The 25748-nt window shown below is 45.2% G+C and overlaps 1 protein-coding gene and 1 long non-coding RNA gene across 2 annotated transcripts in view; one reads left to right on the forward strand and one right to left on the reverse strand.

Moving 5' to 3' along the window:
- Positions 1-18339, reverse strand: part of SEC14L1 (SEC14 like lipid binding 1) — a 51831-nt gene extending 33492 nt beyond the window's left edge. The window contains exons 1-2 of the mRNA XM_060132912.1: positions 18161-18339; positions 15622-15714 (exon numbers count right to left, since the gene is read on the reverse strand). Of these exons, the coding sequence (XP_059988895.1) occupies positions 15622-15684 (63 nt within the window). The 5' untranslated portion in view covers positions 15685-15714; positions 18161-18339. The remainder of the gene's footprint in view (positions 1-15621; positions 15715-18160) is intronic.
- Positions 17564-23224, forward strand: LOC132510701 (uncharacterized). The gene is made up of 3 exons (XR_009537398.1): positions 17564-17741; positions 20995-21099; positions 23064-23224. It is a non-coding gene; the product is annotated as an uncharacterized LOC132510701 (long non-coding RNA).
- Positions 23225-25748: the final 2524 nt, after the last annotated feature.

A 25748-nucleotide genomic window follows, 5' to 3' on the forward strand; every position in this document is an offset into this window, starting at 1 on the left:
GCGAGCCACCAAAGATGGAGCAGTAGGGGGAAAGCTTACTGCCCAGCTGGGAACCAGGTCAGACACAGACAGATCATAGGGAGAATGAGGCTGGGGGAAGAGGACTGGGGAGGAACCGCAAAGCAAAGACTGCAAACTCGCCCTGTCCAGAATCAGGAAAGCCAAGGGCCTGAGCGCTGCCTGTGGAGGGGCGAGATCGGGTTTGCCTGGAGGCGAGCCAGCTGCAGGCAGTCTGGGCTTACATGCAACCGGATCAGAGCCATGCCACCTGGGCCGTCTGCACCACGGTCAGTGGGCGAGGCAGCCAGGGCAGGGATGGTTACTTGGCAAGCAATTTAAATCTCAGTTTTCTCATTTGTAAAGTGGATTAAGAGAAGAGCCTATCCCAAAGGTACAAACTTCCAGTTATAAGCTAAGTAAGTCCTGGGGATGTTAACTATACTGTATTGGACGTTTGAAAGTTGGTAAGAGATCTTAAAAGTTATCATCACAAGAAAAAAAAATGTGTAACTGTGAGGTGATGGATGTCAACTAAACTTAGGGTAATCATTTCACAATACGTACATAAATCATTACATTGTTAAGTGAATACAATGTTATATATCAATTATATCTCAAAACAGGGGGGGGGAGGAGAGGGGAGAAGAGCCTACCCCACAAAGCCAGTGTGAGCAATGAATGAGATACTGGCATACAGCACCCAATACATGCTCGTCATTATTCTTAGGTCTTTTAGACGTTCTTTAAGTGTTTCTTAAATGGTGGTTCAGCTGTGAGACCCCCGTCTGCGCACAGGGGCCCAGGCAACCAGGTCTCCTCAAGGGGCTGTATGCTGTCGGTTGCCCACTGTGTGCTCAAGGCCTAGCACAGAGGAATGCCCTACCAGTCCCCTCCAGGAGATAAGATAAGAAGACTTCTGAAGGCAGAACTCGTTTTGAAATTGTCTCCCATCCCCCTGTGGCATCCAGGCCTATTTTGCCTTCCCATTACATGACTAACATTCTCCAACGAAATTGCCTTAAAAGCTTAAAGCTTTAAGTTAAAAACATGATACAGCTGCATTTGAGGGCCATTCACAATCTAAAATTTCCTTCATGAAAAGCAAACATGACCATGAGAATCACAAAAACATAAAAAGATATTTTTTCCCCCACCATTCCCCTGTATGGTGACACAGCAGAATCAAAATGTTTATGCTGTGTTAATTTCCACAGATTTAAGTCAGACCTGGAAGCTGAAGACAGTGCTATCCCTATTTTCCATTCTCAGCCTTGCCAGTCAATACTCAATTTTAAATCAAAGAACTGTCACTCCTGATCCATCGTGCAAAAGGGCTGCCCACTATCACTGAAAACAGTTGAGCCAACAATTCCCTCAAGTGAATGTTTATCTCCCTCCCCACCCTCAGGTTGGTTTCAACCTTGGCTGAGTGTCAAACAAAACCCAATTTAAGGACCTAACTGACTTGGATTCATGAAAGTGTAGCAAAATCTACCTCAGAGAAATGGTTTGAGTAACGTACAAAAACCCCTTTTAAAAGATAAAAGTTTCCTTGGACCTTTAATGTTAACCAGTTATTTTTACTGTAATGTTACTTAAATACATACAAACAAACTGGGCAAAAACTCATACAATTATAAAATTCAAACTATCCATATAGGGACTTCCCTGGCGTTGCAGTGATTAAGAATCCGCCTGCCAATGCAGGGGACACGGGTTTGAGCCCTGGTCCAGGAAGATCCCACATGCCGCAGAGCAACTAAGCCCGTGCCACAACTACTGAGCCTGCGCTCTAGAGCCCACGAGCCACAACTACTGAGCCCGCGCGCCTAGAGCCCGTGCTCCACAACAAGACAAGCCACCGCAATGAGAAGCCTGCGCTCCACAACAAAGAGTAGCCCCCGCTCACCACAACTAGAGAAAGCCCGTGAACAGCAACGAAGACCCAACGCAGCCAAAAATAAAATAAATAAATAAAATTTTTAAAAAAAGATGGGCTTCCCTGGTGGCGCAGTGGTTGAGAGTCCGCCTGCCGATGCAGGGGACACAGGTTCGTGCCCTGGTCTGGGAAGATTCCACATGCCGCGGAGCGGCTGGGCCCGTGAGCCATGGCCGCTGAGCCTGCGCGTCCGGAGCCTTTACTCCGCAACGGGAGAGGCCACAACAGTGAGAGGCCCGCGTACTGCAAAAAAAAAAAAAGATACATGCACCCCAATGTTCACCACAGCACTATTTACAATAGCCAAGACATAGAAGCAACCTACATGTCCATCAACAGATGAATGGATAAAGAAGATGTGGTGTGTGTTTATGCGCGCGCGCGCGCACACACACACACACACACACACACACACACACACACACACACAGAATAGACTACTACTCAGCCATAAAAAAGAATGAGATAATGCCATTTGCAGCAACATGCTTGGACCTAGAGATTATCATACTAGGTGAAGTAAGTCAGAAACAGAAAGACAAATACCATACGACATCACTTATATGTGGAATCTAAAATACGACACAAATGAACTTATTTATGAAACAGAAACAGACTCACAGACATAGAAAACAAACTTATGGTTACCCAAGGGGAAAGGGGGTGGAGGAGGGATAAATTAGGAGTTTAGGATTAGCAGATACAAACTACTATATATAAAATAGATAAACAACAATGTCCTACTGTATATCACAGAAAACTATATTTAATATCTTGTAATAAACCATAATGGAAAATATGAAAAAGAATATATATACGTATAACTGAATCACTTTGCTGTACACCAGAAACTAACACAACATTGTAAATCAACTATACCTCAATAAAAAGAAAAAAGTACTGTTTGGTGCCCCCAAAATAAACTTAAAAGAAAACATATACTGTCTAATAGCACTTAGCTATGAATATGATAGGTATCCAGATGATCTCAATGTGTTTATTTTTTTCAATTATCAAAATAAAAGCACAAGGCCTTCCCTGGTGGTGCAGTGGTTGAGAGTCCACCTGCCGATGCAGGGGACACAGGTTCGTGCCCCGGTCCAGGAAGATCCCACATGCCGCGGAGCAGCTGGGCCCGTGAGCCATGGCTACTGAGCCTGCGTGTCCAGGAGAGGCCGCAACAGTGAGAGGCCCGCGTACCGCAAAATAAATAAATAAATAAATAGACAGATAGATAGATAGATAAATAAAAGCACAACATTAACCAATCATGTTAGAGAATTAAAGGATAATAGTCAGAAAAAATAGAGGTATACACATCTTTAAGTACATTTTTATACTTAAGATATCTTGTCTCTGTCAATAAATCTTGAAGGTCAAATGTTTCACAGACCACAGTTACTTAAGTCCTAGGCAAACAAGAATGTCTGGAGTGCTATGAAGGGTTTCTCTTCTCTTCGTTTTTTGTCTTTGAAACAGTCACATGACTGATCCGTGACCCAACGGAATCCAAAACATGCCATGATTTTCCAAAAATATTCCTAATCCATGAAATCTTTTGTCTAATAGAGAGCAAACTGAGTATATGTGACAATAAAAATAGCAGTTTTGCATATTCTTCTTCAAATTAAGCTGTATTTGGCAGAGAACTGTTTTACTTTCCAGAGTGTAAAAAATAAATTTGTGGACTTCAGAAGAGCATTTGATATTCCAGGGACCTGCAGCTGTCAGCTTTTAAAGATGCCATGTGTTTGCCCACATAAAAGAATGTAATGAGCCATGGAAATATTATCCGGTCTCATGAACCAGAATAAAAAATCTATCGTCAGTAGGCTGATAGTAGGAGTCGGGTTACTGTATCAGGAAAATATCTATCAAGAGCTGCTTATTAAACGCCTATGATACAAGTTGTACCTCACAGACCTTGACGTGTTCGGTTCTGTTTTCTCTACCACTTCCCTTCCTTTATGGCAGGAGCCCCCATTCTGTTTCAGTGCATGCCCCCCAGCTCATCATTCTACATCTACTTTCAGATGCTCTTCTTTCTTTGTTAAGAAACTAACAGCAGTGGCAATCATGAGATGTAACTTTAAAGATCTATTTTGAACAGGTGGAATGAAATACAGTGGTTGAACTCCTCAAGGAACTTGTCTTTTGGATCTGGAATCGATCAAATATAAAAGACCAAAAAATAAACCTAGAGAGATATGCACTTATTTTTGGTTGACATAATAGTCAAAAACTAGACTTTAAAAATGTACAGTAAACACAATAGCCAAAAGGTGGAAGCAATCCAATTGTCCACTGATGAATGAATGGATAAACAAATTGTAGTGTGTATATCTATATATACACGCATATGTGAGATTATTCAACTTTAAAAAAGAAAAAAGCTTTTGACACATTACAACATGAACGAACTGTGAAGACATTATGCTAAGTGAAATAGGCAAGTCAAAAAAGGACAAACGTTGTGTAATTTCTCTTATGTGAGGTATCTAGAATAGTCAAATCTATAGAAACAGAAAGTAGAAAAGGGGTGGGGCGTACCAGGGGCTGGGGCTGGGGGAGGGGGAGGGGAGTTAGTGTCCAATGGGGACAGAACTTCTGCTTGGGAAGATGCAAATGTTCTGCAGATGGATGGTGTCAATGGCTGTACAACATGTGAATGTACTTAATACCACCGAACTGTACACTTGGAACTGGTTAAAATGGTAAATTTTATGTCATGTATATTTTACCACATAAAAAAAAGTGCAAATCTACTCCACCTGAAAATTAGCAAATAAAGCCATACAGATAATTCAGTTAAGACCAGTTCAAGGAAGCACATGCTTGTTAATATAATTTTGGTATCACTAAATAAACTCAAGAACAGCAGTCTGGAGAAGCACACAAAGCAAACAGTCTCCTTTTAGTGTACGTTCAATCCTTCAAAAGAAAACAAAATGTAACAAGAGTCTCTGTTACACAACTGTTAAATAATCTATCCTTTCAAAATCTTTAAATTAAAAAAAGTTATAACTGAAACCAACTTCCTTTCTTCCTATTCCATTTACTACAAACCAAATTAAGGACATCTAAACCAGTGGTCCTCAAACCCAAGCAGGCATCAGAACCATCTCCAGGGCTTGTGAAACCAGACTGCTGGGCCTGCCCCCAGAAATCCTGATTCAGTAAAGAATCAGAATTTAGAACTGTTAGAATTTGCATTCTAAACCAACTCTGTGTTCAGTAAAATGAAGATAACATGCATCTGGGGAAGAGCTTTCTCAATATTAATAGCATATATCCTGCAATGCAACCATCTCTTAAATCAATTTACTTCTTAAAATATGTACCTGTAGCTTTTAGTTCTGGACTTGGTTTTTAAAACATATATAGGCATTAAACAAGCAAAAAGAAAAACACACATTTTATGATTAGGACCACCTTATGTTACAGAGTAACTTATTCATTAAGAAAAAGAGTCAGGGCTTCCCTGGTGGCGCAGTGGTTGAGAGTCTGCCTGCCAATGCAGGGGACGCAGGTTCGTGCCCGGGTCCGGGAGGATCCCGCATGCCGCGGAGCGGTTGGGCCCGTGGGCCATGGCCGCTGAGCCTGCGCATCTGAGCCTGTGCTCCGCAACGGGAGAGGCCACAGCAGTGAGAGGCTCGCATACCGGAAAAAAAAAAAAAGAAAAGAAAAGAAGAGTCATGCATCACCAACCTCTCAGGTTTAAACCTGTAGAGATCTCAAAAAGAAAATCAGAGTACTATTCTATCAGAGTCAAGAATTTTTAAATGAATTTTATGTTCTGTAGAACCACAGAAACAAAATTTTTTATATACTTGGCATTCATTGCTATGCGAAAAAAGCCACTCAAACACCAAGTGATACATAAACCAGGACACGTTTGTCAGTCAACTATAGTAATTATAGGCTTCAGTTCACTGATCATAAACCCTATTTTACTTACAAAAACCAATTTGCATCAGATTCCTTCAAAACACGATATAAGTATAAGCAGTAAATCCAACCAAAAGAGTATGTTCCAATGTGACCTTTTGTTGAAATTTTCACTGCCAGAAGCAGAGTCATGCAGGAAGCGAGAGCACGCATCCCAGGACTCGCTTATTCTTTTTTTTTTTTTTTTTTTTGCGGTACGCGGGCCTCTCGCTGTTGTGGCCTCTCCTGTTGCGGAGCACAGGCTCCGGACGCACAGGCTCAGCGGCCATGGCTCACGGGCCCAGTCGCTCAGGGGCATGTGGGATCTTCCCAGACCGGGGCATGAACCCGTGTCGCCTGCATGGGCAGGCGGACTCTCAACCACTGCACCACCAGGGAAGCCCTTGCTTATTCTTTAGACACATCAATTTCTGGGGCCTTCCTCTATGCTCAGGGTAAAAAGCAGAACATTTGGCTCCCACCCTCAAGATGCTCGAGTGTAAGGGAAGGTGACAAGCCTAGCGACTCCAGGAAGGCAGGGACCGGCGAGGTGACAGTGGGACACCAGAGCCCAGAGCAGGAACTCCTCTGAGAACAGGATCTGACCAGTGAGAAGGATGGAGAAAGGCCCTCCAGGAACGAAGGCCAGGAAGCAGAATGGCACACTTGGGAAGCAGCCAGTGACCCTACAGAACTCGAGCGGGGAGCACGTGAGGGTCTCGCCTGCGGAGACAAGGCTACGAGAAGACCTTAAGAGGTAGAAGGAGAAGGTCTCCGGGATGGAGCTAAAGGGTCCAAATTTGTCTCGGAGGTGAGGTGCAGCCACTTGAGAATTTTAAACTAGCAAGTGACATGGTCAGATGTACAACTGGAAGACTGGGCGGCAGCAACCCTCAGAAAGAGCGGGTGGGAGAGACAGGGTTGAGATGCAGAGCCCGTAGGTCACTGCAGGGACCTGGACGTGAAGGGACGAGCTGTGATCTGAGGCTGAGCCAACAGGGTCAAAGGAGCAGATTCAGACCCAGGTCAGAAGACCTCCTCAACTGGCAAGGGTCCAGCCATCACCAGGGCTGAGGGGGGAGGGGGGCTGTCAGGGATGTCTGGGTTCCGGGTCTGAGGGTTGGGCACGTGGCAGTGGCACTCATCAGAAGCAGCAGCTCGGAGGAAAAGTAGAGCTTTTCAGAGGAATTTTAGTGTGTGTGTGTGTGTGTGTGTGTGTGTGTGTGTGTGTGTGTGTGTGTGTGTGTGTGTGTGTGTGTGTGTGTGTGTGTGTGTGTGTGTGTGTGTGTGTGTGTGTGTGTGTGTTTTCTGTTGGTGTGGTCTTTGTGGGGCAGAAGGAAAGTGTGGACTCTGTTTCAGATGTACTAAACCTGCCTTGAAATGGCCAGGTGGAGATGTCCTGGCAGGGAGCTGGCTGGAAATCTGGAAGCTCCTGCGTGTAGGCTTAAGATAAGCTTTCAGAGCTGTGGTTTATAAAGTGACGGTTGAAGCCATGGGTTTAAACGAGGCTGCCCAGGAAGAGATGTCGGGTGAGAGACAGCTGGATATTCCTAAAATAGCATTAATTACCAATTAAAACACCTGTGATGTCCAGAAAACACAAAATATTCAACTAGGGGGTCTCAAAATAGCAAAACAAGTTATCATTAAAGGAAGAGTCCATCTGTACCCAAGAAGGCAAGGAGGTAGGTGGAGTAACAAAAGCAAGGGTAACCAGAGGGAGGGCCAGAGACCCGAGAGGAAGAGAGCTACCACCAGCCGTCTAATCAAACATGCGAGACATTTAGAACTGGACACTTGTCAATCACTCAGATCTGCACTATGCATGTGAACAATGCACTAGGGATACTCTAGTGCAAAACCATGTAGGAGAGATCTATGAAATACTTGTGGCGGACTTCGGAATGGAAAAAGGATTCAGTACATATCACGATATATATAGCAATTATCTTACAGAGTGATAATTACATAAACCTACATACGAAAAATAAAACCAAGGCCAGTACTCCTAACATCAAATTGTACCTTTCAAGAGAACTGTAATGCGATACATGCTTTCTGTTGCAACATGTAAAATTATTCCACTAGAAGTATATAAAATTGTCAGTTTCACTCTCGCACAGGTTAAAAATCAAGATAGAAGGATCAATTATCACACCTGCCAAGGCAAATCCTCTCTTCAGTGAATTTCTCTGTGGGCACTTCCCCAACTAGACCGACATCCCTATCCGGGGCTCTAATGAAAGAAGCACAAAGGACTGGCCAGCACCACTGCCACCCCCACCACCTCAGGGGTCCCCAAGCGCTCACAGCAGACGCTACACAGAAACCCTCTTAATCAGACCTGCCAATAAATTAACTCCTTTCAACTGCTCACTATAAACAGTAGGATCAATGAAGTGGGTTACAAAGTAACTATAAATGGAAAAACCCAGTTTAATTTGGGAAAAAAATGTTTTGCATCCTATTTGCAACTCAAAATTACAAAGGATAATCACCAGGACGAAAAAGGAGCAGCCGGTTTTAACCACTCACTTCAATCTCTATCAGGGAATGTTTAAACAGAGCTGCTAAAAAGTAGATGAACTGATTGATCTCAGGCCTGTGTGTACTCCCTGTGCCTATTTGCCGTCATGAACAATTAAATCAGCAAAAGGTTAAGGTAATTGAAAAGGACAAGTGACCCAGTTTCTGTAACAAAGCCATGGCAGGGAAGGAAACAAAGGAAAAGGAGGATGTAAAGGAACACAGGAGGCTGAAGAAACATAATAACCAAACACAAAGGTTTATTTGAAGCACGATCCAAACAAGTTATAAAAAGACATTGCTTAAGGGGCTTCCCTGGTGGCACAGTGGTTAAGAATCTGCCTGCCAATTCAGGGGACACGGGTTCGAGCCCTGGTCCGGGAAGATCCCACATGCCACAGAGCAACTAAGCCCATGTGCCACCACTACTGAGCCTGCGCTCTAGAGCCGGCATGCCACAATTACTGAGCCCACGTGCCACAACTACTGAAGCCCGCACGCCTACAGCCCGTGCCCCGCAACAAGAAAAGCCACAACGATGAGAAGCCTGCGCAAAGCAACAAAGAGTAGCCCCCGCTTGCCGCAGCTAGAGAAAGCCCATGCGCAACAACGAAGCCCAATGCAGCCAAAAATAAATTAAATTTAAAAGAAAAAGACATTGTTTTAGACAGCTGAGACAGTCTGAACATGGACTTGCTATTGGATGACATCAGGGAATTATCAGTACTCTTGCCGGGTGGATAATGACACGGAGGTTACCTTTTAAAAAGAAAAAGGTCCTTATAGTTTGAGGTGCATGCTGAAGTGTTTTGGGATGAATTGACAAGATGCCTGAAATCGGCTTTACATACACCAGCGGGGGAAAAAGTGGGGAGAGCAGATGAAACAAATTGGCAAAATGTTGATGCTTTTGGAGCTGGGCCATGGGTACCTTTCTCTCTACTTCTGTATGCTTGAAATTTTCCATAATACAGGGTTTACCTGTTTGTTTTTTTAGACAAAAACAGGTAAATCAAAGAGGCAAGGAGCTGAATCAGATCCTGCTTTATTTCTTCTTGAAATATCTCCTACTGAACCATAACTGCCTTCACCCTAGCACATTAAAAGTAATTCAGAGTGCATAATGTATTGGGAGAGTGGGTTTAAGAGAATGGAAAATGCCTGGTTCTGTACAAAATAGTGTACAATGGAAGTACACCATAATTGCTCATTTTCAAAGCTAAGCACGTCTGACTACAATCCCAGCTTTGATTAAATGCAATAGCATTTACACTATGGCATTCAAAAACTTGATAAATGAAAAGAGTACAATCTCCCCCACTAAAAACTGCCCAGGATCCTTAATATAACATTAGAGAAACTGGACCATTTCCCTTCACTCCTAGACTGAATAAAACTGGTTTTAAAAGTTAGCGACCCCAAAATGCAGACTGCTTATTCCTTTGAGTAAAAACAAATTCTATTGCATATTAGGCTCACTGAAGATCTAACAATACCTCAATTAATGAAAAAGATGTATTTCAACATCACACCTAACCATCAGAAACCTGGAAACTACAAAAAGGCCCAGGGATAAAATCTAGGATGAGAGGAAGAGGATGTGCTTCGAAAAGAAAAGCAAAAGATGGAATGAAAATATTTCGTAACTGAAATAAAGGTAAAAACACAATATGCATGGGACTCAGGTCAGAGGAAGAAAACGAAATCAGAGGAAAGGAGACTGGGGCTCCCAATATCTTCAGGCACGGAGGAAGGGGTGGGTGAACACACAGGGGCTTCAGGAGGCAGCCAGCCGCCTCGGAGCAAGAAGGCAGAGCAAGCCGGGCTCCAGCAGGACCCCAACCAACAGAGGAACAATCTGGAAAGGGCTGCATGGGGGGCCCTCCTTGGGAAGCGCTCTGCTGCTCGGATTTCTGTGCACCTCGCCCCCGCCCCCGCCCCAGAAAGAGCCAACTTGATTGCCCTTGGTGTGAGGCTCCCCTCAGACTGCGCTGCAATACACGAGCCTACGCCGGGGTCCCCCACATATCTTCCCAGCTGTCCTGATGTATAAACTGTGAATGGATGAAATAAAGCTTAAATATAAATACAAATGTCTATTTCATCTAAAAGAGACACACATTCAGAGTTTATATGCCAGCATATGACTCTGCTGATTCATTTCACCTTGTATTTGGGAGCGGGACAGGGGCTGGCTGTCAGAAAGGGATGGGGGAGGCTGTGGATGTTTCCAGGCCCTGCCTCACCCACCGTCACGTCTGTGGTCTGCTTAGTTCTATCACGTCCTCACAACAGTCTCCACTAGTGACCAGCCTAGACACTAGGTTACAGAGCACGTCTGTGGCGGGGCCCAGCTCTGCACCTAGTATCACATCAAATCTCTTTCTCCTCCCTTCATCCTCTAGTCTTGGTGGGAAGACATGAGGTATCTGAGGAAAGAGAAAATGAACGGAAAAAACCAGAGAACGAAACAAACAAGAGAATGAAAAGAGCAGAAGCAAATGTTGTTCTGGGGGCCATTCAATCAGCAACCACACGCTTGCAAAGAGGGCTTTTCGGTTACTCAACTCGTAAAAGTACATCACTTAAACTACTACGAAATTTATCAAATGGGTTTTGCATAATTTATGAAGATGTTAAAAAAAAAAAGCCAACTTCATCACAAAAGGGCTTTGCTCCTAAGGGAGGCATTGGTTAACTGAAGGGTCAGAGCATGTTACCTCTTTTCCGTGGAGAAAACATAAATCCCTTGTCTGAAGACAGGCCGCAGATCTGAGCTTCAGCCACCAAACCCACTTCCCATATCCTCACACGAAAAGCTCAAGTGAACAGACACCAGCTGATCAAAGATATCTGAGTGCCCGCTATGTGCTTGGTACCGAAGCTGGAGGGAACAAGGGAAAAAACAAAGCCTCTGCCCTCGAGGAACATACAAAATAGAGAATAAAAGAAACTAATCACCTGCCACTGACTACACCGTTAAGGAGGAGTCGGAGGAAAGGGAGAGAAACGCGAAGAGCAGCATCAGGGAAGCGGGTGGGCCAGTAGGAGTAGGATCAGACAGCTGGGGAAGGTGAGCATCTAACGCGGGGAAGGAAGTGTCCAAAGAAAGGGTGGGGGCAGGAAAAGACACCGAGTGGCAAACAGGGACAGCACAGAATAGAGGTAAACATTCATGCTGGGAAGTTTGCATAATTATGAAATAAGCTTAAACAGAGAGGGTAGGACATAAGGGCCCTGAGGAAAAAGCAAAGCAGTTTAGAACGGATATGACTGATAAGAGATCACTTCAACAGAGGGCTGACAAGTGGAAACAGTGTCTGGCAGGAGAACACAGTACGGACCAAAGGGAGGCATGTGTAAGTAAGAAAATAACAGCTCTGGTCATGCCCTCCAAAGGCTGGACCGAAGGCGGTGCTCAGGAGAGAAAGGGACAGAGATGTGACTTGAGGGCACAATCTAAAAGATGCACCTGCTAGGGATACAGATGGCCAAGGGGGTCTGGGAGCACGATGACAGGATGGAGAGAACAGGGAGACTGTGCGGGTGCGGAGAGGAGAGAGCGACGTGACCAAATCCATCGGATGACAGGAAGCCCACTAGAAACGGGGCTGGACAAGGCAGCGACTCGTGGCACGTCACAGAGAGCAGTGGGGCCTCTCCTGTCACGCGCTCCAACTAGTCCCAACGGCAGCTGTCCCCAGGCGAGAAAAGGATCAGAGACAGGTCCTCACCTCCCCCGCCACTGTGACCACAGAGGCCTCGGCCCGTGCCCTAACCCCCTGCCTCTGCACTTTACTCTGTTCCATGGACTCTCTCTCCTTCGTCCTCCCTCTGTGTCCTTTATGAAAGGGCCATGAACACCAGGAGGGAGAAAGCTGAAAGTTTCAAAATTTGTATTTTACCTCAGAAATTTCAAAATGAAACACTCAAACCCAAGCATCTCGGAACCACGCCTCCCACCTTAAGCCCCTTCTCAGCGGGCACCTCACTAGGCCCGGGTGAGACCACAGATCCTTGAAGGCACAATCCATTGGAATGTTCTTCACTGATTAAGTTCTCCTCCCACAGGTCTGGCAGAGCAGCCCCAGGAAATGTTTCTGGTTGAGCTTGGAAAGGTCACAGACATCTTCAAGGACAAGAACCCTCATAACACATTCCAGGGTACACATTATGATAAAAAGAACACCAAACTCTCTACCTCAGCTAACTGTGGAAGCTTTAACTTCTCTGAGGCTCAGATGCCTCACCCTCAAAGGGGGCTGAGCTGGGGGACTTCTCAACTCACTGAAGCTCCAACAATTGTTTCTGGGCTCACATCTAACAACAGAATGTCCCTCAGATGCCACAAATGCCTCCTGAAACACCTTCACTTCAATTCTTTTTGTTTACCATTAACATTTACATGATTTCTTAATTCTACCAGTATATTGACCCCAAAACAAATCATCAGTTGTCATTAAATCAATCAAAATCAATTAACATACTTGATACCCACTGTATACCTACTGACATAGGCACTTCCTACCTCAGCATATCCTGGCAATCCTAAATTACAACAAAACTCTTGGTTAAAACAAAGGCCTTAAGTGAACGACAGCATCTCCGCCAGCGGTCATCACAGGACCCTGTAAATTAGGACCTGGATCCACCTGACAATACCACAAGCTGAACACCTGACGAACACTTGTCACTGTCACATGCTGTGATTACTGAAGCACAATCACTTTTTGAGGTTCTCAAAAATATTTCTGTTGAAGCTATAGTTCCGTTCTTGCATTAACTATATACCTCTTTGCTCATCCTGAATGAAATGAAAAGAACGTTTTTAGAGTAACTCTTTTATACCACTGTTTTTCATCAACAAGAGAAAAAACAGAGCAAGGAAAATACTGAGGATTTTATGCTGTGCAATTACAATCAGAAAAGCGGCAAGTGGCACCACAAAAACCACTACAGGCTTAACGAACATGCACGTCTGTCTCTAATTCTGGAAGGAAAAAGGTAACATTTCATTTTCAGATTAAAAAATAATTTCTAACAACTCAAAAAAAATTTACTACTGCTTAAAACAAAAGCAAGTGAAAAATCAGTTAATTTTAAAAGATTGAGGGGTGGCTGAGAATTTCAATTTCAATTTCTTCTGTAAATCCATGCATAAAAGTGGCAAGGCAAACTGTACCATTTTGAAAGCTGTAAAGAAAGGAAAATAAGGAAGCTGAACATTAGACAATCAAAATACCTCTTTATTAAAGCTAGTGTCTGCATAAGAGATTAGTCTTTGCCTCAAATGATCAGGGTTGCATCAAGATTTTAAAATCGTCCTTAGCATTCTGGAAAACATAAGACACCAGTCTCATGCCTGCCCGCTCCACTCCCGGGCACCTCCCGGGCTCACTGCCCTCCACGGCCCCACACCAATCCCCCAGCGCCACCAGCCCCTGCCAACCGAAAAGGGATAGGTGACCAAGCCCCACAAGGAACCCACAGGCCGGCCAGCAACCGACTTCCTGGGCCCAGGGGGAAGGACCAGATCTAGTCTCTCTAGAATCTGAACTAGGAAATGTGACAAGAACCGGTCACTTAGAAACTGAAAGAAGGCAACAAGAAATGCCACAAAGGCAAACTGGAGCCAGAGGGGTTATGACCAGCTGAAGGCGCAGGGGAGGGAAAGGCAGGAGAGAGCAAAGCAGCCTGGTGGTGGGGGGGGGGAGAGGCAGATGGAGGAGGCAGAGCCCGGGGCGGGGGGGGGGGGGGGGGGCAGGGGGGGTGAGTTCCGGGGACAACTGCTGCCAGGAACCACCCGCCCATGCGGGGCTCTTGGAACTCAGCCTTGCCGGCTCGCATTCCTGGATTTCTGCACGATCTCATCGCACACAGCATGTGTTCCACCGACAATACCCACTCTCAGGCCGGAGTGGGCCTCTGCTCCTTGTGACCAAATGCCAAACCAGCACCCAGAACATGCAAACAGGAAGCAAGCCTTTCTGATAAGCCCTAGATATAAAATACTGAACAGTCCTAGTATTGAAGGAACATACAGAACTAAAGAGTACCCCCGCAACAACAACAAAAAACCCAAACCTCACACCTGATGGAGAAGGGGCACAAGGAAACTTTCTGAGGTAACAGATGGAAAGGTTCTGCATCTTGACAGAGGTGCGTGTCACTCTTCAGTGAAAACTGATCAAACTATAAACCTGTGACCATTTCACTGTCTATAAATTATACATCAATTTCAAAAACAGACGCCCTAAGTCTAAATTGTTCCCTTGAGAAGACTTGAGTTTTGTTTTGTTTTCCAAAACTAAATTGATCTGGATAAATCTCACAAACAATGCTGAGCAGGAAGAAGCCATATGCAAAAACACCTGAGTTTCTTTTTATACACGGAACAGACACAGAGAAATTCATCTCCGTGTCACAGTCAGAGTAGGGGCTAACTACGCGAGACCAGGAGGAGCCCAGAGGGGCTCTCGTCGGGCTGGAAGGCTCTGGTTTCTCATCGCGGTTCAGACTGACACTTTCATTAGGGCATACTTCACGACAGAGGCATCTTCCTGTACATCCACTTATATTACACCTTAACAATAACACAAAAGAGAAGGGAAAGGAAAGAATACCTTATACTAATCTAAAAGGGATTGGCAAAAAGTTTGTTTTGGGTTTTGGGGGGATTTTTTTGCCTCTAGTGAAATGCTTATTTTGAACCAAACTCTTTAGGCAGTAACAAAGAAAATTAAGACTTTAGTTACCCATTTGTAGAATTCTAATATGACTTATGAATTTGATATTAGCGGAGGAAATTCATTCATCAGAGTCCTTAGAATCTGGTAAATTAAACTGCATCCTATAGTGTCAGTTCCATATGGTGAACTCATCCATAATCTAAATGAGCAGCAGAGGGGAAAACCCACCCTCCACATCCCTTTTCTACTTTAACAAACAAAAAAAGAGCAAAATCCAGAGGAAGAATTATTTAGTCACAATCCCACTTCTGTGTTTTCAAAAGGAGAATTAACTGAAATTCATACATTACCCTAAGGTGAATTATTTTAAAAATAAACATGCAGATTTTGATTTTCAGAGACTTGTAGTTTAAAAACATTTCACAAATTCGATAAAGTTCAAAAGCATAAAAACAGAACAAATAAAAGTGGAGCAACAGGTCCCCAAATTTGAATACCTAAAAAAATAAGAAGCTGAAGAGTAAACTGAAAAGTACTTACAGCCATAATTAATTCAAAGGGGTGTTTATACACCCTCACTGGTGACTGGTATTTTTGCACCATGATTGCAATAAAACAGCAATCCTCTCACACCTGCAAAACACAAACATTTGTGATAAATAAACATGATGTAGAAAAAATTAAATCTGCATTTACACAACATACTACAGTCTAAGGAATCTCAGCGGGTCGTAATTCTATGCACGCAAAAGTCAAAAGACGAGGCTTAATTATAGAAGGACAAGGAAAGGCGATAAAGACAGTAAGAAAAGGTGAGAAAAGCCCAAGTGGAGTGAGGGAAGCAGCTCTGGTCTGAGGGCTGGAGGACTCCATTGCCCTACCTGCCTCACCGCCTCTCCAGGGGCTGCCCTGGGTCCTTTCCAGCAGTGAGATGTCATGATTCCATTATTCTGATAACCCATACAATTAGTTCTTGAATCATTTTCTCTTCAACAACTTCCATTAACTTGCCAAATTAAAATGGTGGCACTTCAAGATATTAAGCCCAGGACACACAAAAATAAAAGTGGAAAAAAACACTAGTGTGTCTCAAATTATGGGATATTCCTCAAAAGCTATTTTGAAAGGAAACTTGTCAATCCCCATTTTCTAAGTGCAAGACCACAACTTCAGAGACTTCCCTGGTGGTCCGGTGGTAAAGAATCTGCCTTCCAATGCACGGAAGGTGCGTTCCATCCCTGGTCGGGGAACTAGGATCCCATGGGCCGCGAGGCAACTAAGTCCACGCACCACAACTACTGAGCCCGCATGCCACAACTAGAGACAGAAAACCCGCACGCCGCAGCTAAAGAGAAGCCCGTGCACCGCAACAAAGATCACGCATGCCACAACTAAGACCCCACGCCGCAACTAAGACCCCACGCGGCCAAGAATTAAATTAATTAATTATTATTATTATTTTTTTTTTAAAAGACAACTTCAGGGATCTATCTTCAAATGGCGGAGATACCACCAAGCACTCTGGCTAGAGGCTCCACTGACTTCTCCAGCCTCAAATAGCTGTAATATCAGGAAGCAATCAACTAAGTGCTGAAGCCTACTTCAAAGTCAGGAATCCTCCTGCCAGGGACACATTTACACACTGGCCCCAGCCTACCTGGATTTTTCTGAAAACACACTTTTATTTGGAGTCCTCTATGGGACTTCACTTCCCTATTTAAAAGGGAGGAAGAAAAATAAATCCAAAGAGCCTACCTGTCCTGCAGAGGATAATCATTAAGAATGTTATTTTATGCTGAATATGGTGAGAGGATATTCAGAAGTACAAAATGTAATATCCTCAAGGAGTCCAAAGTCTAGCAGTAAAAAAAGAAAACTTTACGAAGATACGTTTTATATCGTAAGATTCCTACCTATATTATTACATTTAAACAGGTCTGGAACCTCCTCTGGTATGTTTCGCATATCTCTCAGAGAGAACAGGTTCTGGCGGAAAACAGCCATATCTGGCACTCTGAAAACTGCTAAAGAATAACTCTGGGAGACCTCAAGCAAGTCATTTGACTTCCCCCGGACTCAGATCCACCTCTGCAAAGTGAGGTTTGGGGTGAGATAATCTTGAAAGACTTCCAGCTCTAAAATCATGAGACTCAGAGACAAACTCCTGAATCCACCACAATCAACTGGAATGCTGTCATTAATCTTGATTCTGGGACTGGCAGGTCCTGGTGCGCTGGGACCGCGTTCTATTTAGTTTTGCCAACCTGATAATGCCGGTGCACGGCAGGAATTCAACAACCTTTTAAATTTTTAATTAGGAAAATTAATTTTAGGGTGTCTCCCACAGAAGGAGAGGGTGATTACGGGGTATCAAAGGGGGTGGGGGGAGAATGTAAAAAAAAAAAAAGTAATGCTCGGTTAAGACTCGGTAACACCCATTCGGGATTCCGCTGCCCGGCAGAACCCAAAGCGACTACGCTCGAGAACCTGCTAATTCACGAGCTTCTGAACTCCTGCCAGTTCCCAGCTTCCGATGCTCTGGTCCGAAAAAACGTCCTACGTGGGAATCCGGAGTTACAACCGCCAAGTGGCACCGTGGACCAGGGCAACCTCTACTGCATGACAATCGGTGCTTAAAAATTAGCCAATGGCCAAACCCAGTGAGTCCACCCCGAGCAGGCTCAAGGGGCAGCCGGGCCCTCCGTTCGATCCGGGGGTCCGGCGCGGCGGCCCCTCGGGCCCCCAGCCCCGGCTGACCCGGGGAGGTGCGCCAGAGGCCGGCTGGGACCCCAAACTCCGCTTCCCCCAGGAGGGGTCCCGGGTGGGAATATCGACGGGTGGAGGCGGGGAGGGGGCGACCAATACAGTAGGAGCGGCGCGGGGGTCGGCGGGCCGGAGGCGGGCGGGAAGACAGTCCGCTCCCGAGTCGGGGAGCCGGGGGGAGCCGGGGAGAGCCGAGGGGAGCCGAGGGGCCGGGGAAGGGTAGGCAAGGCGGGGAGGCGGAGGCGAGAGCCTCGCGCCTCCCGGAGGGACCGGGCCGGGGGCGCGCTCGGAGCCCGCCACGGAGACGCGCGCCTACCTCTTGTCAGAAGGGCCGGGCCGGGGATGCGGGGCGGCGGGGGTAGCTCATGCCGGCGGCTCCGCGGCGCCGTCGCCGTTCCACTGCAGGCGGCGGCAGCTCAGCAGCCGGTTCCGGGGAGTGGGCCGTGGGGCGGGAGCCGGAGGGGCCCAGCGAGGCTCCTGTGGTTGTTACGGGTGACGGGGAGGGCGGGGCCGGGCGAAGGGGTACGCGTGCGCGAAAGCGGCCGAGGGGCAGAGGCAGGAGCGACGACGGTTGCTAGGAAGGGGGGAGGGGTGACAACCTGGGCCGAGCCGAGCTGCGCAGGCGCCAACTCCAGGCCGGAGGGCGTGGGAGGAGCTCGGAGTAGGCGTCGGCCCAGAAGCAAGGCAGGTCTACCCAAAGGCGCTTGGCCGCACCCAGATTTGCGTCACGGGGCGGGCCTAGTGTGGGGGGCGGGGCTCGCGAGTAGCTGGGCGGAGGCTGCCGAGACAAAAAAGGGGCGTCCAGCAGTGGCCCCGGGGCGTTCCGCTGACTTGGAACTGGGAAGTCTGCGAGGCATCAAAATAGCCCGGGCCTTCCGGCTTTGCGGGTGCTCAGGGCCGAGCTGGTCTGTCTGATCGGCGCAGGAGGCTCCCCGTACTTCCTCATCTTTTGTTGACTTCTGCGGTGCCCTGACCACATTCTCGCCGAGTAATGCAGATGAGGCAAACGCCAGGGCTGGGGAGGGGCTGGGTGGGACCCAGCAGCATCTTGTCAACACGTCCGAGTTGTTCGATGGACCTAAGACAAGTGGATCTGGCGTTTCGGCAAGAGCTCCAACTTTGAAGCACAAGTGTGATGCACACTGAGACATTTAGGGGTTCTTAAGAGGAGCTAATGACTAGAGAAGGACAGCACGCATGTCCACCCACACAACAAAGATGGTTTTATAGCCAACATACAGTTTCTCCATCAATGTCACTGTTGTCCGTTTGCGTTAGTCACCCTCGGTGGCTGTGCCTTTGACGCTGCCAGTGCACAGCACATTTTTGGAACAGTTTCGGAATTTCCTTCAGGGCCAGTTTACCAGCCACACAAGAAAATCATTCATTACTTGATCACACCTTGTTTTTCACCTCAAACCATCATTTTTCCAGCTTGATCACCCACCCTGCTTACTAGACTCAGCTAGGGCTGGCTTTTGCCTGTTTGTGAAAATCACATCCACCTTCAAAAGATGGTCCGAGAAAGAGACAACCCAGTAAACAGCAGCACTTATGAAATGGTCTCGCCCCAAAATTGACCTGATCTGATAAGCCTCTAGATGGCAACGGCCAATGTACAAGAAATAGGAACAGAGGAACATGTTAAATAATACCAGGCGGAAATAATCAGCCAAGCATAAATCATGGGAAATACTGCATGACAAACACATTCCTTATCAAAGTACAAAGGAAAAAATAGGGAAAGCGCCACACTACAGATCAAAAGAGATTGAGAAATTTATTGAGCCATACACTCATGATTTGTTCGCTTTTTTATGTATATATTATACTTCAATTAAAATTTTTTTCACAGTTAAAAGTACATTGTTGAAAAATCCAAACTGTAAGAATCATCACCTGCCATTATTACATTAACATTTAAATAAATAGGCATTTTTAACAAATATTTAGACACTCAAAAACTGAAAAAAAATAAGGCAGGATTTATAAACACATAAATACCCACGTATGCTTTTAGAATGATAGCTACTGGAGGAATGAGACTTTTTTTTTTTTTATCTAGGCTGCACTGGGTCTTAGTTGCAGCATGGAATCTTCGTTGCGGCATGCGGGATCTTTAGTTGTGGCATGCATGTGGGATCTAGTTCCCCCACCAGAGATCAAACCCAGGCCCCCTGCATTGGAAGCATGGAGTCTTACCCACTGGACCACCAGGGATGTCCCAGAATGAGACTTTTTAAAACGCCAATCTAGACAAGATTTTCTTCCATTCCAATGCCTCTTTCCTACACGTTGGTGATACCAAGAGCTTAAAAGAGCCATTGTTGTCAGTGTGGGCATTCATGCCAGCCTCCTGTTCCAGTCTGCAGCTGATGATGAAAATGTGATGAATCTTCTGCCTTAGCTTTGATGCTTTTTCATTAATTCACTTCTGGTAGTAAACTGTGACTGGTCTGCCACTTCAACGTCATCAGCCATTTCCATCACGTTGTCTAAAAGGTCTGTTGTAACTGTAACCCAGGAAGAAGTGGTTGGCCCAGACAATGGAGAGGGACAGCAGCTGGCCAGGCAGCGGTAGATGCTGGGTGGGTCGCGGTAGTCGGACAGGTGACACAGGATGAATTCCATGTGGACCTTCCATTGCTTCTCGCTCTCTAAGTGGGAGAATTGCTCCCTGAAGTTGGTTGCCTGCCACACCCCTGAAAGCAGCTCCTCCGCCGTGGTGCCCACCCTTCAATTAAAATTTCTAAAAAAAAAAAAAAACCCAGATACTTGAGGTAGCAACCAATTGCAATATATGAACTTTATTTCCATCTTGATTTTAATAAAATAGTAAAAGAAACTTTTATGAAACAGGGTAACTTAAACATTATTAACAAGAAATTATTATTGGCAAACAAAAAGGTCCGACTATAGCACAGAGAACTATGCAATATCTTGGAATAAACCATAATGGACAAGAATATTTTTGAAAAGGTATATATATGTATAACTAAATCACTTTGCTATACGGCAGTAATTAACACAACATTGTAAATCAACTATACGTCAATAAAAAATAACTAAAACATTATTATTAATTGTTTAGGTGGGATAATGGTATTATGGCTAATATTGATATCTCTTAAAGAAGCCTTCTCTTTTTAGGAATACACGCTGAAATATTTGGGGGTGAAATGATGTGATCTCTGGGATTAGTGTCGGAATAATCCAGATGGGGAAAGAAAGGAGGAAGGGCCTACCTGAAATAAGGTTGGTTGTAAATTGATCATTGTTTATTATATTCCTCTGTACACTTTTGTATGTGCTTGAAGTTACCTACAGGAAAATATTTTTAACAGAAAAGATGGTTTGTCACCACTGAGGATGCCAAATCATGGCATAATCACAAATGAGGTACTGAAAAATGTCTCAAGAAAATAAGATACACAAACAGTAATCCCAGGGCCTGACCTGGATCACATGCCCATCCCTGAACCAATCTTTTGATCAGGGGAATCCAGAGGTCTCACTTTGCAGTTCTGGGTCATGTGATCTTAACATCTTTATTGGAGTATAATTGCTTTACATTGTTGTGTTAGTTTCTGCTGTATAACAAAGTGAATCAGCTATATGTATACATATATCACCACGTCCCCTCCCTCTTGCGTCTCCCTCCCACTCTCCGTATCCCACCCCTCTAGGTGGGAGCAAAGCACCCACCTAGCAAAGCACCGAGCTGATCTCCCTGTGCTATGCAGCTACTTCCCACTAGCTATCTGTTTGACATTTGGTAGTGTATATATGTCCATGCTACTTCCTCATTTCGTCCCAGCTTACCCTTCCCGCTCCCTGTGTCCTCAAGTCCATTCTCTACATCTGCGTCTTTATTCCTGTCCTGCCCCTAGGTTCATGAGAACCTTTTTTTTTTTTTAGATTCCATATATATGCGTTAGCATATGGTATTTGTTTTTGTCTTTCTGACTTACTTCACTCTGTATGACAGACTCTAAGTCCATCCACCTCACTACAAAAAACTCAATTTCATTTCTTTTTATGGCTGAGTAATATTCCATTGTATATATGTGCCACATCTTCTTTATCCATTCATCTGTCGATGGACACTTAGGTTGCTCCCATTTTCTGGCTATTGTAAATGGTGCTGCAGTGAACATTGTGGTACATGACTCTTTTTGAATTATGGTTTTCTCAGGGTATATGCCCAGTATTGGGGTTGCTAGGTCATATGGTAGTTCTATTTTTAGTTTTTTAAGGAACCTCCATACTACAAATTGTATCTTTATTTTATTTTTTTTAGAACATTCAAACTTTTTTTTTTAATATATGGCAAAATTTAAAAGTCTGATAATTTGGGGGTTTTGGGGTTTTTTTAATTAATTTTTATTGGAATACAGTCGATTTACAATGTTGTGTTAGTTTCAGGTGTACAGCAAAGTGAATCGGTTATACATATACATATATCCACTCTTTTTAAAGTCCTTTTCCCATATAGGTCATTATAGAGTATTGAGTAGAGTTCCCTGTGCTATACAGTAGGCTCTTATTAGTTATCTATTTTATATATAGTAACGTATATATGTCAATCCCAATCTCCTAATTTATCCCTCCCTCCCCTTTCCCCCTTGTTAACCATAAGTTTGTTTTCTACATCTGTAACTCTATTCCTGTTTTGTAAATAAATCCATTTGTACCATTTTTTTTAGACTCCACATATAAGTGATATCACATGATATTTGTCTTTCTCTGTCTGACTTACTTCACTCAGTATGACAATCTCTAGGTCCATCCATGTTGCTGCAAATGGCATTATTTCATTCTTTTTTATGGCTGAGTGATATTCCATTGTGTATATATGTACCACATCTTCTATATACGTTCCTCAGTCGATGGACATTTAGGTTGCTTCCATGTCCTGGCTATTGTAAATAGAGCTGCAATGAACGTTGGGGTGCATGTATCTTTTGGAATTATAGTTTTCTCCAGATATATGCCCAAGAGTGGGACTGCTGGATCATATGGTAGCGCTATTTTTAGTTTTTTAAGGAAACTCCTCACTGTTCTCCATAGTGGCTGTACCAATTTGTATTCCCACATGAATAGTATCTTTAAGTAGTATAATTAAGATACGTGAACAGATCCCCAAGGTCAGTAATTTGAAGGAAACAACACTCATCTAGATGCATAAGTTATGGTATGTTTGATTGTTTTACAATCAGTTCTAGGGATTTCCCTGGTGGTCCAGTGGTTAAGACTCCACGCTCCCAATGCAGGAGGCCTGGGTTCCATCCCCGGTCAGGGAACTAGATGCCTCCTGCCACAGCTAAGATCCCGGATGCCGCGACTGAAAGATCCCGCATGCCGCAAATAAGACCCAGCACAGCCAAATAAATAAATAAATATTTTAAAATAAAATCAGTTCTATTGGGTGTGTATCCAAAATCTATAAGAAACAGTACTGAGCACCGCGCTTCAGAGTTAAGCAGAAAGATCCGGTCCTTTTAACACACGCGCATGGAGTCCTTATTATGTGTCAGACGCTGTGTGAGGCATAAAGATGAGCACGTATGGAGGGGGAAGTGGAGAAGTGTATCGGGATCAGGTCTGGCTGCCAGTGACCAAAAGCCCAAAGTAAAAGTGCCTTGACAAGATAGAAGTCTGTGTCCCTTGCATGTGAATGGAGCCCAGGGTGGGAATGACACCTCCACCGTCACCGTCAATGGCCAACTCCCAAAAGACCACCAGAATGGGGATGCAGGTGGCCTCAGGTCTCATCATCAGGGACATGGGTTCCTTCTGTCTTGCTGCTTTGCCATCATCATGATGTATCCTGTACCTCCGGCAAGTAGGAAGAAAGGCTGAAGAGGATCAAATGTCCTTCCTCGAACGATGCTTCCTTGGAAGCAGTGTGTGTGCGTACAGTAGTGGGTGTGTGACAAGCAGAGCAAAGGACAGCGCAGCAGCACAGACCACGCTACTGCTCCTGTGTTCAGCTGCGCACCTGCTCTCTTCCTCAGACAGACTCTCTGTAAGGTCATATTATGAGAGTATCTGAAACACCTTGAGTGAGTCCCTAGCGTGAGGAGCATGTGTGTCCCCTCTTACTTGGTAGATGGAAGCCCTGCCGGGTACTGTGTAAAGGCCATTTATCCGGTGTCTTTGTGATGGAAACGGAGGATTCCCAAGCTCTGGCCTCCACAGCAAGACACTCTGGTTCCTTTGGGTTGCTCAGCTGAGCCCCCACTAGGACCCTGAGCGTGACGCTGCCTTTCCTGGTGGCACTCTGGCTGACGACAGGATGCGGCATCTACAGCCTGGACACAGACCCTGTGGCCTGTTACATCTTCCCCAGCAGGATTAACCTGAGCTGGGGTCACTGTTACTGGTCCCTCCGACCACATCTTCTCCATTGATCTTAGCACAATATGAAGAGTCATCCCAAGGAAAGCATGGGAAGTTGTTGACACCAAGAGGGTTGGGTCATTGCAGGAAAGACACTGGGAGACAAGTGACGGTCTTAGCTAAAATTTCAGCCTGCAGAACCCAACCTCTTCCCCACAACAGCGAGATACGTAGGAGGTGAGTCTGAATGACCCCTTTGAACATTACTAAGAGGCAGGGTCAATGAAACATTTAGGCTGTGCTGAGAACACCTCGTCCTGATTCTCTGGTAGCCCTACCCACCTTGGCATTTGCACCTTGCACTTTGGCCAGCTACTGGGACGTGTCAGGTCTCTTCCACTTCTGGAAGGGATCATTTTCTCATTTGGTAGTAAAAGGGTAAAAGACAGCCTTGCAAGGCATGACAGATTATCCTGACATGGACCAGCTGGCAAAGTTTCCAGCCTGGAAAAGTACGAAAAATATAGGTTACCCGACAGGCACAATTTCTTCATCCTGCTCTGGCAGTCATCCAGTGGTCTTGAGCTAACACCATTGCATCATACCCAACCTGGGAAAACTTCAGGCCCAGAAACCAGATCTGCAAAAGTTATCATCCAGCCTTACATGTTTCTAAAATATTTCATTTCAACCTGGAGAGGCAAAGCTCCGCATATCTTAATTGATTTCCCCACCTCAGAGTCTTTCCTCTTCCAAGGCACTCTCCATGCTGCTGGCAAAATTCTCTTTCAAACACACACACACTCACTCACTCCTTTGCTCAAAATCTAACACTGACAACAGAGATAAATTTAAGCTTCAAAGCCTGCCATCCGAGGTCTTCTATAAATCTTTCCTCTGTCCAGAATGATTTTAGTTTCATCTCCACTTTATCTGCTCATTTATTCATTCCTTCGTTAACTCAGCAAACATGTATTCAGCCCCGTCATTTATTCAGACACCATATTTAGCACAGGAGTGTGGGAAGATCCACTATATAAAACCAGATTTTCCTTCAAGGAGCTCAGCCTACTGCATGGGAGAGACATGTAAACAGTGACGACCACACAGCCTCCTAAGCTCTGTGACCCCTCCCTACAGCCGTTCTTTTTCCTCTCCTTCTCCTCTGTGTCCTTCCACTGTAAGGCACACTGCCTGAAATGAGACTGTAAATGAATCGGGTCTGTCTCTCCCCTCCCGTTGTGAGTTGCTTGGGTCCTGGGATCACATCCACTCACACGTTCTTCTGCCTATGCGCTTGGCATTTTCCAGAACCCTATCAAATACTGGTGGGGTTGAAGCGACGAGTCTTCAATGAGGCCTTGATTCTGTGTGCGTTAAACACGTCTCTCCACCCCCTGCACTGAGCTGATGCGTCCTTGGGAGACGTGCTCTCAGCACCTCACCCCACCCCCCTGTGCTGTCCCCTGTGTCACCAAGAGAGGACATCAAGCTTAGGGAAGCAGCCCAGCTTAAGAGAATTGCTGCCGTGTGCCCTGGACAGCATAGCACTCATCCAGTGA

The sequence above is a fragment of the Lagenorhynchus albirostris genome, chromosome 20 (genome assembly GCF_949774975.1).
Source record: "Lagenorhynchus albirostris chromosome 20, mLagAlb1.1, whole genome shotgun sequence".
Taxonomy (NCBI): Eukaryota; Metazoa; Chordata; class Mammalia; order Artiodactyla; family Delphinidae; genus Lagenorhynchus; species Lagenorhynchus albirostris.